The sequence below is a fragment of the Marmota monax genome, unplaced genomic scaffold, assembly GCF_021218885.2.
Source record: "Marmota monax isolate L192 unplaced genomic scaffold, Marmota_monax_Labrador192_F-V1.1 WCK01_AAM20220418_F8-fsc00014, whole genome shotgun sequence".
Classification (NCBI taxonomy): Eukaryota; Metazoa; Chordata; class Mammalia; order Rodentia; family Sciuridae; genus Marmota; species Marmota monax.
Window position 1 is genome coordinate 30,716,155 of NW_026695222.1, and position 16,396 is coordinate 30,732,550.

The window sequence follows — 16,396 nt, forward strand, 5'->3', positions numbered from 1 at the left end:
TTTTCTTTTGTCTTTTTTTTTTTCCTGGTATTAGGATCAAACCCAGAGGTGAACTACTGAGCTACATTCCCAGCCCCCCTTTTATTTATTTATTGTTTCAATTTTATTTTGAGGTAGGATCTCACTAAGTTGCCTAGGCTGGCCTCAAACCAGCAATCCTCCTGCCTCAGCCTCCTGATTTGCTTGGATTACGGGTGTGTGCCACACGCCCGGCTTCACTTAGGACGTGTTCAATTCACGACGGGCTTATTAAATCTCCCCTGTGATCAAGGCCTCCGGAATAGCCTCTTTCCCAGCTCAACCCTCTCCAAACACCTGCCTTTTTATTTTTCCCCTAAAGATTAAACTATAAGAAGAAAGTGGCAGGAGATACTTTTTTTTTTTTCTTTTTTAAAGACACCGTGTTTTAGGGCTTAGATCTGAATACAAAGACGGCTCCTTTGGTTGAACATTAGAAGCCGTCCTCTGCTTGTTTCCTGTTGCTGTGGTAACAAGTGACATTTTAAAATGAAGCAAAGCTGCTCGCTCTCAGCCGTAGGTCAGAGGTCCACAGGAGTCTCTCAGGGATGGGATCAGGGTGTTCACAGGGCCACGTTGCTGCTGTGGGCTCTGGGGTCGTCGAGTCCTTCCTCCTGGGGCTCCCCAGTCTGTCCACGTTCCTGGTTGATGGCTCCTTCCTCCCTCTGCAAGATCCGTGGTGTCCCTGCTCTCTGACCTCCTCCTCTCACATCTCTGGCCACAGACCCAAAGGGCTCCCCTGGGGGACTCATGGGATCACATGGGGACACCTGGGTCCCCTGGGGTGATCTCACCCTCTCAGGGCCTCCTCCTGGTCACATCTGCAAAGTCCTGGGAGGTCACTTTCACAGGTTCTGGGGACCAGGGCTGCTTTGGGGCCATTCTTCTGCCACTGTACCTCCCATCAACCTTCCAGTGGTGACCGTGGGCTGGGGTGGCCCCACTGGGGACGTGTGTTAGGGGCCCGGAACCCAGTGCAGGCCCGCGAGATCTGGACGTCCCGGGATTGGCACTCTCCTGTGGCCTCGTCAGGCTCAGCTAGACCTCGCAGAGGGTCCTGTCTCAGCCCATCACAGCGGCCGGCCCAGGTCGGCGCCCCTGGCCTGCTGGGTCTCTCGATCCCTCTCACCACGGAGCTGGCCCTTCCCGCCTCCCAGGAGTGAGCAGGGTCCCCCTCTTCTGGGTCTCCTCTGCATACAGTGGGCTGTTCATCCTTGTCCACCTGCCCACCCGCCGTGGCCTCCCTCCCGTGCAGGGGGCCTGCCACCTCCGGTCCCTCCCCACCCTCTCCTCCTCCCTTTCCTCTCCCCTCTCCTCCTTCTCCGGGAGACCCCAGAGGTGCTCAGCAGACGTGTTTTAATTTCTTCATGGACTTTCAAGACATGAAAACCAGTTGCTTACATTTGAATGTCAGGACATCTCAGGACGAGTCCAGATCTCAGGTTTTTCTTGAGAAACTGGAAGCTCGGGCCATCCTGGGCCACATTCCCGCAGGGCCGCCTGCTCCACCAGTGTGACACAGAGGCGGCTGCCCCCTTGGGCTGGGATCCTGTTGGCCTGGCCTCTCCGCTCATCTGCAGGACGCGGTCATCTGGCTGTGCTCTGGGGGTTTGCGACTCTGCCTCTGGCCCTCAGGGCCGCCTGGCTGAGGCTGTGTCAAGGCCCCACTGGGAACAGAGTGTTGTAGTGGGGGGACTTTGCCACAGGCAGGTCCAGGGCTCGCCTGGCCTGGCCTCTGCCACTTCTCTGCTCCCGTCACCTTGGGCTACTCATCTTGGTGTCCTCGTCTGTGGGGACTAGTTCTCCCAGCCTCCTGCCATCGACTCCCTACTGTGTGACCTGCTGTGGTCCCATCCTGTGCCCTGCGGGTTGTTGTGACCTGCCTCTCTGGCCACAAGCACCCCGTCCCAGTTATGATAGCCACGTCCCCTGGCAGCAGCCATGCCCTGCTGAGAACCCTGTCGATCCTCCCCGGGGAGGGCATGGGCTGAAGTGCCACAGCGCCTGGCCCTCCTGGGGCTTGTTGGGCTTGGCGCAGATTCTTCCGGAGAGCTGGTGTGGTCCCTCAGGGCCGTGCCTGTGGTGTGCAGCCTGCTTTGGGGTCTGAAGGACCACGTGACCTTCCAGAGGGGCAACTGTGAGCATGGGCCCCCGCAGACCCCCTGGTACAGACACTGTCATGGGCGGCAGCCCCTTGGGCCGAGGCCCTTGCTGTCCCCAGGTGCAGTGACTGCGTGTCCGTCATCTGTCCCTGCTCTTCCTTGTGCCTGAGTGGTCACATGCTTGTATGTCTTCGTGTTTAGGTGGCCCTGGTCCAGTGGACGGAGAGCGTGGGCTTGACCCTGGTGGGCCGAGACCAGTCTTCCATGCAGCTGAGGACCCCTGGCGACCAGATCCTGAACTTCACCATCCTGCAGATCTTCCCCTTCACCTACGAGAGCAAGCGCATGGGCATCATCGTCAGGGTGAGTCCCGCCCCGCACACCCCGCACGCCCTGTGTCCCCAGGGCCTTTCTAGCCCTCCTCAGGGTGGTGTCTGCCGCCCAGACCCACACGGGAAGGTGTCTTCCTGAGCAGAAAGAGGTCCAGTTCATGGGGGCCCACACCAGGCCTCCGCTCAGCCCTGCCGGGCTGCAGGGAACCGAGGTTCCGATGCCCGTAGGTGAGCAGTTCCTGGTTACATGTGATTCGTTCTCTTTTGTTTAATTAAATACACACGGTTGAAGTTCGACTCAGAGAGCCATCTTAAAGGGAGCGATTCTGTGGTGTTTAGACCTTCCTGATGTTACATAGGTCCCCAACGTGGTCAGGTCGCAAAATGTGTCAAATCTTCATCATCGACAAAAGCAGCCCCTCGCCCACCCCGGCTCCTGGCAGCCACCGGTCTGCTTTCTGTCCCGGGGACTTACCTGTTCCTGGCGTTTCATGTGAATGGAATCGGTCACCGTGGCCTGTGGTCGCAGGCTTCTTTCCTGGAGCGTGTTTCCCAGGTGGCCCCTGCCGAGGCGTGTGTCCGGGTTTCACTTCTCCTTTCGGCTGACCGTATTCCATCGCCGCATGATCGGGTGGATACTGTCCTTATCCTAAACGCTGAGACCAGAGGGTTTTGGATTTCAGGTTTTTTTTCTTGGATTTTGGAATATTTGCAGGGAGGTAACGAGATACCCTGGAGGGGAGCCTTGGGTCTAAGTGTGAAATTCATCTGTTTCCTATGCACCTTGCGCACGTAGGCCCAGGTCATTTTCTACACTGTTTCCAGTGCACTTGTGTTTGATCACAACTTGCTTCAGGATACTTGTGGAATTTTCCACTTGCAGCGTCATGTTGGTGCTCAACAAATTTTGGGGTTGGGAGCATTTGTTTTGGGTGAGGGGTGCATGACCTGTACCATATTTTCTAATGCGTCCACCCACTGATGGACTTTCGAGTTGTTTGACCCACTGGCCGTTGTGAATGGTGCTGCTGGGATTGTTCAGGGACAAGAATTTGAGAGCCTGTTTGGGGGTTTGGGGATTGACACTATGGAGTCAGGCAGGTCGGTTACCTGGTGGCTGGGTAACTCTCTCTTCAGTCTTCTGAGGAATTGCCAAATTATTTTCTAAAATGTTGTACCGATTTATTTTCCCACCAGCAATATATTAAGTTTCCATTTTCTTCACATTCTTGCCGGCACTTGTTACTTAAAATTTTTAATGTGTTTTGATTATGGCCGTCCTTAGGGTTATGCAGAGGTATTGCATCATGGTTTTGATCTGCATCTTCCTAATGATTAATGGCACTGAGCACCTTTTCATGAGTTTATGGCCATATCTGTATCTTCCAAGAATGTCTTTTCAAGTCCTTTGCCTAGTTTTTAGTTGGGTTGTCCTCTTGTTGATTTTCTAAGGGTTCTTTATATATTCTGGGTATTAGACCTTTATAAGATATATAATTTGCAGATCTCTCCTTTTATAGGTTGTCTTTTCACTTTCTTATAATGTCCTTTTATGCACCAAAGTTTCCAATCTCCATGAAGTTGAGTTTATCTGTTCTGGTTGCTGCTGTTGGCTTTGGTGTCACATCTAAGAATCCATTGCCAACTCCAAAGTCGTGAAGATTCACCCCTGTGTTTTCTTTGGGGAATTTTACAATTTTAGCTTATTGGGTCATTGGAGTCCATTTTGAGTTAACTTTTACACATGGTGTGAGGTAGGGGCTTCACTCTTTTGCATGTGAATATCCAGTTGTCCCAGAACCATTTGCCAAAGAGACTGTGATTTCCTCCCACTGCTCTTGGCACCCTGGTTGTGAATGACCCCTGTGTTTTTTAGTTCATGTGGTCACAGAGTGGGAAGAATGGTGACCAGTCAGCAGTGTCATTTGCTGTACTATTTTAGATTTTTAACCTACTTTCCATTGACACACAGCACATGCGCAGGGCAGGGCAGACATACAAGCGTGCAGCCCCACTTGTTTTTTGCGGGGTGATCCGGGAAGCTTTCGAAAAGGGTATTTAAAACAAAACAAAGCAAATAAAACAGCTCAGCTCTTTCTAGCCCACTTATGCTCCCAACAGTCTTCATGGTCAGTTCCAAGGTGGCTGAGAGCCTGGGGTCAATGGCAGGAGAGCTATGTAGCCACAGCAGTAGTGACAGTGGGAGGGTCACCAGTAATAATGTGGGGTGACAGTTAACCAAGGCTTGCTGTGCACCGGTGGCTGTTCTGAGTGATGTGCATGGTAAGCTGCCTCACTTGCTTCTCACCGTAGTGTAGCGAAACAGGCACCATTTATGACTGACGGGCGACAGAGCAGGAAGCTGAGGTGTGGAGGGCTGAGGAGCCACCCGAGGTCACACAGCCGGACCATGCCAGCAGGGATCCAAGCCCAGGCCGTCTGGCTCAAGCTGGTGCTCTTTTCCTCTAGGACCCAGGGCGAGGGTGTGCCAGGAGGTGGGCCCCAAAGCTCAGGGGCACCTGCAGCCTTGTTGGGTCAGTTAGGCATTGCTGCCTTGCAGGTGACACCACCTTCAGTGGGTTGAAACAATGACCTGTGCAGTCCCTGCTAGTCTCTGTGGGCCAGGCAGCCGGGCGTAGCTTAGCTGGGTCCTCTGGTCAGGATCTGTGAGCGGTCAAGGGGCTGGCCAGGGCCACTCGCTCTAAGGTCTTGCTGACGGGATCGATGTTGTCAGGATTCAGATCCCCGCGGGTGGGTAGACTGAGGCCTAGCTCTTCACTGACTGGGAACCAGGGACCGCCCTCAGCTCATGCCCAGCCAGCTGTCCATCAGGGCGAGCAGCTGGAAATGTGGACAAGCAGGGAGATCCCTCTGCCTGCAACCCAGCATCAGAAGTGACGTCCGATGCCTTAGCCTTCGTCCAGGATCACAAGCAAGTTCCCAGGTCTAACCTGTCCTGAGGTGGTGACCGGCGAGGCGTGAATACCAGGAGTGGAGGACACTGGGCACTGCCGTAGAGGCCCCTGCCTCGGCACTGTGGGGGGACACAGGCGCTCTCCGCCTGAGCTGATGATCCAGAGACGCACGGTGTGGACGTGATGGGAAACGTCCCATTCTAAGGGACTGTTATTTCCAGTACCAGTGGGGACTCTCAGACTGTGTGGGACCTGATCCTTGGCAACTTTGGGGTGGGGGGAGGCTCTTCTCCCGCACAGCTGTGCTTTCCCACTGGCCCACGCCCGCCTGCCCTGAGCACACATCTGCTGTCCAGCGCGCCCAGCCTCACTCCTGTGGGTGAGGCTTCCTGAGGAATCCAAGTCATTATGTCCTACAGAATCGCTCCAATTTCATTCCAGCATTATTTTTTTTTTTTTAAGTTCTCGGGCCATGGGCTCTGCTGAGGTCATTCAGGGGCTGAATCATCATCGGAGAGCCCCCAACGCCCACTTCTCTTAGAACAGGCGAGCGGGACACGCCGCCCTTTGTTGGGTTGTAAGGGACTCTTGTTCCAGACGCACGTCATGCTACACGAGGTGGCACATGGCCCTGGGTCTCCCCACAGCAGAAGGGGCCTTGCTGGAAGTGGGGGTGCCTGCAGGGGGCAGGTCTGCCTCACCTACGGCAGCTCCCACTGCCTGAGAGTTTTTAGAACCAGCGTTCACAGTGCAGGTGTTTAGAACAGGTAACGATGTCGAGAAGGAGCTATGAATGGTTCGCCTCCATTCAGTTTTTTTTTTTTCCTGAGCATATATGACTGTGAATATCCACACACATTTCTATAAAATTGGCATTGAACTTTTGATCAGTCTTTCCAAGCTTCCCCTCCCCCCTTTGAAACACATGCAGAGGAAGGAAATTTTCTTTTATGATTGAAATCTGATTTTAGTGTGTGCACGATGCTTTGTTGAAAATGTACCGCTATTTCATTCACTTTTTATTTTTTTCTTCTGTACTGGGAATTGAACCCAGGGGCTCACAGCTATGTCCCCAGCCCTTTGTATTTTTTATTTTGAGGAAGCGCCTTGCTAAGTTGCCCAGGCTGGCCTTGAACTTGGAATCGTCCTGCCTCAGCTTCCTGAGTTGCTGGGATTACAGGCATGTGCCACCTCACCCAGCTATTTACTTTTCTTTTTTCTTTTGGATGCTTAGGTTGTTTCTCATTTTTGACTACTTAAAAAAAATAATATCGTGATCGTCCACCTCGGCAGGCGGTCTTCAATGGCGTACCTATTATCTTGCTGATTTTTTTCCTTACTTTCTGAGTTTTCTCTTTATCTCTGGTTTGGGTGGAAATCAGCGTTACACTGCACAGATCTCACTTTGCTCCTCTGATGTGGCCATTCTCACCCTGGGCTTATTTGACAATCTCTGGAGACACTGTGGGAGTCACAGCCCCAGCCTCTAGTGGGTGGAGACCAGGGATGCCGTGTCCTCCGGTGCACAGGACACCCCCACAACGAAGAACGGCCGGGCTCCGGACGTCACTTGTACAGAGGCCGAGACACCCCCTTCTAATGTGGCCACACAGCTTGCCTGTCATGTGCGGTGACTCTCCGGTTCCTGATGGGAGGAAGTGTTGGTCCCTGTATAACCTCTCAGCATGCTTTAGCGACCGCGGGCGGTCACAGTGTTGCTCTGGCCGGCCTCTTGCACCCTGCCTGCTGGACGTGGGCAGGCAGGCTGAACCTGGAGCCTCTCCTCGCCCCGCAGGGCTCTGTCCTTAAGCAGGCAGGGGAGGTGAGAGAAACTGGAGGCTCTGGGACACTTGTCTTTCCAAAGGAAGGTCATGTCACCTGTTAGGTTTTTGTTGGTACAAGTTGTCCACCACGTCCCCAGCTGCCTGTGTGGAATGACGGAGTCGGGCCGGTAGAGCCGGTGCTGTTGGCATTGTCTGGGTGAACGAGGCTTTGAGCAGGTGCCGGGGAGGACACGTGGGAAGGGGAGCCCCACTGCGGTGCGGCACAGGCAGCCGACTCTGAGTGTGCGGCGCGGCTTTGCCACGACGTGGGAACGGAGTAAACTGGCGATGAACTGGGCGGGAGGAAATGACTCACAGAGGAGATGTCCATTGGGTGTTTACGTTGGACAGCGCGCCCCAACTCTCTGGAGCCTCTGTGTAGTAAAGGAAGCCAGGCGGGGGGCGTTGTTTCCTGCAGCCATGTTGGTGAGCGCCCTTTGGGTGGAGGGGAAGGGAACCTCCCGGGCTTTCATGTTCAGAGCCTTGTGCCTGGGGGGACTTCGGTGAGTCAGCGCTGTTCCTAAAGGCTGCCCGGAGGGGGGTGCGGAAAGCTGGTTCAGAGGAGGCCTGCACCCCTGCTCTGCCTTTGGGCGTCCGTCCGTTCTCAGGGAAGGCTTTTGTGGGCATTTGTCTTGGGCTTCCCCGGCAGCAAAATTGAGGCACAGGAGTCAGTGGCCCTGTCCAGGCCCCGCCTCCCCGTCTGGAGGCCTGGAGGAGAGAGCGGGGTGGGATCGGGCCACACGCCTCCAAGCAGGAGCTCCCAGTGGGGCGTCCAGCAGCCGCACCCCATCCCCTCCCGCACTCGCTGAGTCGTGCCAACCACCAGCGTCTCTAGACATCGCCAGGTGCCCTGTGGAGAGTACGCTGCCACCTGACCAAGGCCAGGGGCCTGCTGCCGTCCCATCAGGAGCACCGGCACGGAAGGGCTGCTTGTTTGGGCCATGATGGTCCCTGCAGTGAGCACTCTCAGCCGAGGCAGAGAGGAGAAGCCCAGGCGCACACAGCAGCCCTCCTGCCTGGGCAGCGGCGCCATCAGAAAGGCGGGAAGATCTGTGTCACCATGTCCCAGCAAAGCCCCCCTCGTGTGGTTCCTAGATGAGACTGTTTGTCACCCAGGGACATTTGCTAATGTCCAGAGGCCTTCCTCGTCATCCCCACGGGGCTGCTGCTGGTGGGTAGGGGCCAGGCGTGCTGCCGCCCACCCTGCAGGACACAGGCCGCCCCGCTGCGGAGCATCCAGCCCGTCAGGTCAGCAGAGCTGAGCTGAGGACCCCGGGCTGCACCCTGGACCGCAGTTTGACCGGCTGGCAGTTCCCTGTGTAGATCTACAATCATGGAATAGTCGAGTAGCGTGGGCGTCCACTCCCCCGGAGTAGTAATGACTTTAAAAACAGGAGTCTTAACTTTTTTGATCTTGCTTTCATCATTTAACGATTTCCCAAGCGCTTTGAGTTTTATTTTCTGTGGCCTTTGCCCCAAAGCGAGGCCCCTCTTGCTTTTTATCTTCGTCCAAGTGGCAGACATCGGCATCCTCTCGGCTTGCTCAGTCCACCCCCAACTCTGGGCAGCGGGCCTGGGGGTGGGGTGGGGAGCAGTGTGTCCTTCCTGCTCTCATTCCTTTCCGCGCCCTCTAGGATGAATCGACGGGAGAAATCACCTTCTACATGAAGGGGGCGGACGTCGTCATGGCTGGCATCGTCCAGTACAATGACTGGCTGGAGGAAGAGGTGAGCGTGGCGCTGAGTGACCCTGGGCCTCAGGAGCGTGTGTGGAGAGGCTGCACCCAGTGTGGAGGCCAGTCTCTGTCTTGGCTCTCTGTGGCTGCGTGACCGTCCACCCTGAGACTTAGCAGCTGGAAACAGCACACACTTATTGCTCATGGGGTCTGTGGGTCAGGGACCTGGGTGTGGCCCGGCCTGGCCTCTGCCCTGGGGGCTCCTGCAGACTGCAGTGGGGACCCAGTGGGGGCTGTTATCTCCTCTGAAGACTCGACCTGGGCAGGGTCTGCTGCTGGGCTCACTGAGGGCTGGGGTAGCACTCGGCTTCTTGGCTGCTGGACTGAAGGCCTCAGGTCTGTCCAGCTGGTGGCTGGTGGCCGCCCCCTGTTCCTCACCGCCCGGGCCTCTCCCTGTGGCAGTGTGCAGCCTGCAGCTGGCTTCACAAAGTGAGCAGGCCAGGGAGCAGGCGAGGGCAGGCGAGCTGGGGGGTCACCGTCTGTGGCACCTAATCCCACAAGTGACACCCCCCATTCTTGCTACCTTCTGCCAGGAGCACGTCACAGGCCCAGCTCACACCCTAGGGGCAGGTGACTTCCGGGCATGAGTTCCAGGACGTGGGGTCACTGGGGGCCACAGGTCCCAGTTTGTGAGGTGGGCGTTGGCCAGAAGCGGGAGGAGGCTCAGGTCTGTCGGGCCACCTGTGTTTTCTCTCAGCTCCAGGGGAACTCCCTGTGTCACGTCCAGTGACATCATCATTCCACGTAGGCACTGCACACCAGTGCCACTCGGCCGGCCAGTCCCACGGACAAACCACCCGGGCCTGGTGTGTTTTTCAGATAGGGTTGTGCTTGGCATGTGGAACCCACGGAGTGGTCTTCACCTGACTGCGTGTTTTGGGGGGCCCACGGGAGCAGCCACTGTACAGCCAGTGGTTATCTGGGAAGGTGTGCCCGGATTAGTGAGCTGTTTGGTTTTCCAGCAGCCAGCACTCCCTGGTGACTCGAGTTTTGAAACATGCCGTGCCCATCACAGAAAGCCTGCGTGCGAGCCGGGGTTGACCTGTGGGCCGCCCCTCTGCAGCCTCCCCACGAAGCTTGGCTTTGGGGACCGTCACTTGGGGAAAGCAGTTTTCTTTTCCCCTGTCCCCTTTGGAAGGAACACAGGGCACTTTGGTGGCCAGGGCCCAGCACAGCCCCTGCTGACCTCTGTCTGCTTTGCAGTGCGGCAACATGGCCCGGGAGGGGCTGCGGGTGCTGGTGGTGGCCAAGAAGTCGCTAGCAGAGGAGCAGTATCAGGACTTTGAGGTGCGTTCGTTGTCCCTGCAGCCCTGCCCACCTCCCGTCACACCTCCCTCTGGGGCCTCCTTGCTCACTCCCAGCTGCCCTGACGTCCTTTCTGAGCCCCCCGCTTCCCCACTGCGCTGTCACCTGACACTTGCTCTCCTCTCTGCCTTGAGCTCTCTCGCCCCACAGAACTCCCTGGCTTCATTTGGGTCTCAGCTCAAATGCTGCTTCCTCCAGGAAGCCTTCCTGGACCGGCTGTCTAAGGCAGCTCCACCTCGTCGCTTTTGACCCAACACCCACGTAACTTCCCTGTTCAGGTCTTTTTTTTTTTTAAATATTTTTATTAGTGTTCAAGGACCTTTATTTTATTATTTATATGCAGTGCTGAGGATGGAACCCAGCGCCTCGCACGTGCTAGACAAGCGCTCTACCACTGAGCCACCCCCCAGCCCCCTGTTCATGTCTTTTAACATTCACTTCATCCATCTGCCTCTGGAACAAACTCTTTCTGGGGCCGGGGACCTGATCAGGCTGGCTTACGCAGGCGTGTGACGTGACTTCGGAACACTGGGAACAGGTCGCGCTATTAGAGCGCGAGTTCTTTAGGCTGCAGTGGAGGTTGGGAGTTGAATGAGGCTGTGGCCTGCTCCTCCCCTCCCCTGCATGTCTGGTCTTGCTCCCTGATGGACCCCTGGTGCCCGGCACAGAGCCAGCGTGCCAGGGGCGGGGTGGGCCGCGCCCTCCCCACCCTAAGTGGAGACTTGTTGGTGTGCCAGGCCCGCTACGTCCAGGCCAAGCTGAGCGTGCATGACCGCTCCCTCAAAGTGGCCACCGTGATCGAGAGCCTGGAGATGGAGATGGAGCTGCTGTGCCTGACCGGCGTGGAGGACCAGCTGCAGGCCGATGTGCGGCCCACCCTGGAGACGCTGAGGAACGCGGGCATCAAGGTAGGGCTGGCGCCCGGGAGCGGAGCTCGGTGACGTCAGTGGTCCCTTCCGCAGATGGAGGACTTCAGAGGGAAGAAAGTGAGGGTGGGAGGAGCAAGAGGGGACCAGAGTGCCCCTGTGGGATGGGCCACCGCTGCCATTGTCCTTGTGTCTGTGTTGTGTTTGCCCTCTCTGGCCACCTCCCCATCACAGCTCCTGAGGGCTGGGACTGCATGTGTCTCCCGGTGGCTCAGGGCCCAGCTCAGCGCCCATGGGCACGCGCTGCACGTGGCATTCCAGCCGACTGGCCTGCTGGTGGCCGTCTGTCCATGTGGATGAATGAGGCAGTGACTGACCACCTGACAGAGCCCCGAGCCAGCAGAGTGCCCTGTTCACATTGCACCTTGTTCAGGGTGGGAGAAAGTCCAGCCTTTATTCTCAAGGGGCCAGTAGAGGGCGCCAGAGGTCCAGGCCCTGTCGCAGGGAGGCCAGTCCTGTCCCTGTGCCCCTGTGTGATGGATAGTCAGCAGACATCCAGAGGGCACTGCAAGACCCTCGTGGTCGGCCGTCACTGGTGCCTTCCTGAGCCTGAGCACAGGTGTCCGGCTGCAGTGTGCACAGCAGCCTGCCTCGACGCTGACCCCGTGCAGGAGAGCACGCTGCCCCAGGAGGCGGGGGGCTGGAGAGCCAGGAGCAAGTCTGCATGATCACGCGTCACATGCTGCGTGCAACTGTGTGGGCAGCGTGGGTCTGTTCACATCAGTGTCACCACTTGTGACGTGGGGAGTGTTGTGCCGTGATGTCATCACTAGGGCATGGTTTTCCAGCTCCTTTGCGGTCTACGGGACCACCGTCATACATGCCGTGGTTGGCAGAACACCGCCACGTGGCCCACGCCCTTTTAGTTAACAGGCTCGAAGCTCTGAGAACACGCTATCCCCTGGCTGCACTCGGGAGTGGCTCCCTGCTGCGTCCTGGGGCTGGAGTTTGGCAGAAGTGGCTACTTCAGGCCAGGCCCTGGGAGGAGTGCAGGTTAGACCCAGATAGGAACCAGCACGCGGCCCAGTGGGGCCTCGCGTGCGTGCAGGTGTCCCCGGAAATCAGGTCCCATCACGAGCCTCTGGCTCAGGGGCCTGGTGTTGTAAGGAAATGGCCAACAGGATCCTGTGTGTGTGGCTTGGGGGGCAGGGGACCTGCCTCGGCTGTCCTTGGTGTTTGAACTCTGGCTCTGGTGGGGTCTGTGCCCTCTTGTCTCTGGGCTTTGGAGATCTGCTCGTGTCCACCTTGTCCTGGGCTCTCGTTCCTGCTCAGCACTGTCTGTCCACGGGGCCAGGTGTTTGGTTCCCGTCCCGTGGATCTGAGTTCTCTGGTTGTTCCGGGGGAGGGTGGCCGCAGCAGCCTGCTGGGTGGTCATGTCTGGGGCGTGACCCTTCGCAGGCCAGCAGTGTTAGAGCCTGGGCATTTTCCGCTCGGGCCTTTGACAGAAACGGAAACCCGGCCGGGAGGTCCTCACCCTGGGGAGCGGCACTGCTGCTGGAGCTGGGGTCCTGGGCACGTCTCCCAGTGCCTTCCTGTCCTCAGTGAGGGGCGTCAGCTGTGGGACAGCTATGATCCCAGTTTCCCAGACTCAAACTCCCAGCTCCTTCCTGGAGTTGGTTCTCTTACATGAAGTCAGAATGCCGGTGCCCAGCCAGGGTCCCCTGGGAACGTTGAGTGAGGCCGACCCACACCTGGGGAAATCAGACGCATCCCCTGTCCCCCGCTGACTCCAGGGGGACCCCGTGGCCTGGGTTCCCTCCTGGCTTCCCATCCACTTTTGTGACCTTTGGCAGGTGGCTTGACCTCTTGGTGCCTCTGGGTCCCACTTCACGGTTTTCGTGGAGGAGAGATCACTGAACAGGTGCAGCACTGCCGGGTGCCACGGGCCCGGGGAACATTTACTGCATCTTTTTTCCTAGCCCTCCCAGCCCCTGACTCCCAGAGCCCTCCCTATAGGGAGGGTTAATGGGGTGAGATGGCCGAGCAGGGAGCATGTTCCAGCTGGACTCTGAAGACCCAGACTTGGGGCCTGGTTAGGACAAGGGCTCACTGTGTGGCTTTGGGCAGGGCACCTGCCCTCTCTGGGCCCACAGAAATGAAATGCAGAACAATTTCATAAAAGAGGGGGAAGCACCTGGCATCTGTCTGGAGCATGGAGAAGGATCGTGAGGTCACAGATCAATGTTTCCTGGAGGAGCCAGAAGTGACCCCTATCATAGTCTTTAGGATAGGTTGCGTGCTGCTTTGGATTCCCAGGGGGATTACGAGGTCACAGACCCGCCTCGGGGAGTCTCTAGAAGCTTGTGGCGATGGTCTTTCTAAACCTCCCTGCTCTGCCTTTGCTGCCAGCCTGGCTGTTGAGGCCCAGAGCCCTGGACGGGGTACTCCTGGGGTGTCGGGGAGGCTACTGGGTCGGAGCGTCAGCTCAGTGCTCTGGGGAGCTCCCAGCACGGGCACCCAGGACCCCTTCCTGCCATGATTTCAGGTGTGGATGCTGACGGGGGACAAGCTGGAGACCGCCACCTGCACAGCCAAGAACGCACATCTGGTGACCAGGAACCAGGACATCCACGTCTTCCGGCTGGTGAAGCACCTCTGTGCTGGGGCCGCATGGGGGGTGCTTGGTCCTGGGACCGCGTCACTCAGTTGGGCCCTTAAAGAGGGAAGGGAGCAGCTGGCCACCTGGCTTGCTTGCTTTGCGTAGATTACCAAGTGACCGGGGCAGGGGGAGGGATTCCTCCGGGTGGGCTGAGGAGCAGCTGGCTGCAGCCCCGGGTGACACTGTGACCTGTCCTGGGACTGGAGGTCCCGTCAGCTGCGCCCCCAGGAGACACAGCCAGGCTCTATACACAGAATGTGCCTGGGCTTCTGGAAGTTCCCCTGACCTTCCCAAGGCCAAGGTCTCTGGAAAGAAAGAACCGCTAGACCCTGGCCTGTTGGGAGGCATTTGGGGCCACCAGGGAGACTCGAAGGAAGCTCTGAATTGGGTGGGCCCCTGAGAAGTCGCCCTCCATGTGTGTGCCCGACTGAACCAGGGCGTCAGGAGCCCTGGGTGCAGTGGCTCTCTTGATTCTGGGAGGAAGGAGGGCAGGGTGCAGCAGAGCTGTGAAGCTAGGTAACCAGAGGGGTTCGGATGTTTTAGGGTCTCTGCCTTTGGTGCACAGCACACGGAGCATCAGGGGATCCAGCGAGGGTTGGAGCTGTAGCGTTGTACACAAGTGGACACGTCTGCCTGTGTTACTGGTGCATTCTGCTCTCGTGATTGTATTTGTGACCACAAAACCAGTATCTACAGCCCTTTCGAGGCCATTTGCCGATACGTGTCACATGGCAAAAACTAGAAGCCGACACGCACCTTCCCAGCCGAGGCCGGGCAGGCACAGTGTCCCTCTCCTGTCACTTCTCAGACTGTACAGTGGCCTTCCCATAGCCCAGCTAAGTGTCGAGTGTTAGCGTTTTTGTTGGCAGCTTGCTGGTCCAAGTGGCCCTCAGCACGGGGCCCTGGAGCTGGGCAGTGACCCTGAGCAAGGGGTCAGGATGCATCTTAAGGAGAAAGTACAGTCCCCTGAGCTGCGGTGCTGAGCAGTGTTAAGGGGCCTAGAGATCTCGAGACAGAGACACAAACCAGGCGTGGGTGTCGACCAGCGTGGTGTGGGCAGAGCCGTGCAGGATCCTGACCTGTGCCCCTAGAGGAGCCCTTGGGGATCTGCTAGTTCAGTGTTCTCAGCAACCTTGCAGAGTGTCGCTACCGAGAATCACGGGAACCAGCTGGGTTCTGGAATCAGGGCCCGCAGGCTGTGGCTGCGATGTGCTTTGTCCTGTTGGGATGTAGAAACGCCCACCGGCTTACAGGTTGTGTTTGGCTGCTTTTGAGGGTCAGGCTGGGTCTGCAAAGCCTGCAGCACTTAACATCCGGTCCCTCGCAGAGCAGCTGCCAGCCCCGCTGGACGCCGGCCTCGAGGACCTGCCCTCCAGCACATAGCTGCTACCTTAGGCAGGCCAAGGACCCCACCTGGCTGTCCCTGAGTTAGGACGCCGAGCTGTTACCGTCGGGCAGCTCCTAGAGTCGCTGTGTCAGTGAGTGAAAGGCCCCCGGCACACTGCCAGGCCCCTGACGCGAGTGCAGGCAGCTGTGGTCCCAGGGAGCGGAAGGCCATGGTGGCTGTGCTACTCTCCGAAGCCTGGCAGACGGGACTTCATCTGGCTCTGGGTCTGGTGGCAGAGGAAGGGAAGGGCCTTGGCCATTGTCTTCACCCTAGTTCCAGGAAGCTGCTGCTTATTCTGTCACCTCCAGAGAGCGAGGCTTCTCCATCTCTCTGTCCCGAGCAGGTGACTAACCGCGGAGAGGCCCATCTTGAGCTGAACGCTTTCCGCAGGAAGCACGACTGTGCCCTGGTCATCTCTGGAGACTCCCTAGAGGTGGGCATGGGGACCCTCGAGAGCCCGGAGCTGTGGGGCAGAGCTGCAGGGGCTAAGCTGTGGGCTGGGGGTGCCCTTGACCCACCCACCTGCTCCCTGCACCCCCTCCAGGTTTGTCTCAAGTATTATGAGTACGAGTTCATGGAGCTGGCCTGCCAGTGCCCAGCGGTCGTCTGCTGCCGCTGCGCCCCCACCCAGAAGGCCCAGATCGTGCGCCTGCTGCAGGAACGCACTGGGAAGCTCACCTGTGCAGTAGGTAAGCTCACCTGGGCAGAGGGAAAGCTCACCTGGGCAGTGGGTAAGCTCACCTGGGCAGTGGGTAAGCTCACCTGGGCAGAGGGAAAGCTCACCTGGGTAGAGGGAAAGCTCACCTGGGCAGTGGGTAAGCTCACCTGTGCAGTGGGTAAGCTCACCTGGGCAGTGGGTAAGCTCACCTGGGCAGAGGGAAAGCTCACCTGGGTAGAGGGAAAGCTCACCTGGGCAGTGGGTAAGCTCACCTGGGCAGAGGGAAAGCTCACCTGGGTAGAGGGCAAGCTCACCTGGGCAGTGGGTAAGCTCACCTGGGCAGTGGGTAAGCTCACCTGGGCAGAGGGAAAGCTCACCTGGGTAGAGGGAAAGCTCACCTGGGCAGTGGGTAAGCTCACCTGTGCAGTGGGTAAGCTCACCTGGGCAGAGGGAAATCTCACCTGGGTAGAGGGAAAGCTCACCTGTGCAGTGGGTAAGCTCACCTGTGCAGTGGGTAAGCTCACCTGGGCAGTGGGTAAGCTCACCTAGGTAGAGGGAAAGCTCACCTGGGCAGAGGGAAATCTCACCTGGGTAGA

At 57.8% G+C, this 16,396-nt stretch overlaps 1 protein-coding gene across 2 annotated transcripts in view; it reads left to right on the forward strand.

The window, feature by feature from the left end:
* Atp9a (ATPase phospholipid transporting 9A (putative)) overlaps positions 1-16,396 on the forward strand; it is a 122,660-nt gene that overhangs the window by 89,687 nt on the left and 16,577 nt on the right. For both annotated transcript variants that reach the window (XM_046433285.2, XM_046433286.2), the window contains exons 15-21: positions 2,322-2,483; positions 8,825-8,917; positions 10,129-10,212; positions 10,968-11,138; positions 13,642-13,740; positions 15,486-15,575; positions 15,687-15,831. In XM_046433285.2, the coding sequence (XP_046289241.1) occupies positions 2,322-2,483; positions 8,825-8,917; positions 10,129-10,212; positions 10,968-11,138; positions 13,642-13,740; positions 15,486-15,575; positions 15,687-15,831 (844 nt within the window). The remainder of the gene's footprint in view (positions 1-2,321; positions 2,484-8,824; positions 8,918-10,128; positions 10,213-10,967; positions 11,139-13,641; positions 13,741-15,485; positions 15,576-15,686; positions 15,832-16,396) is intronic.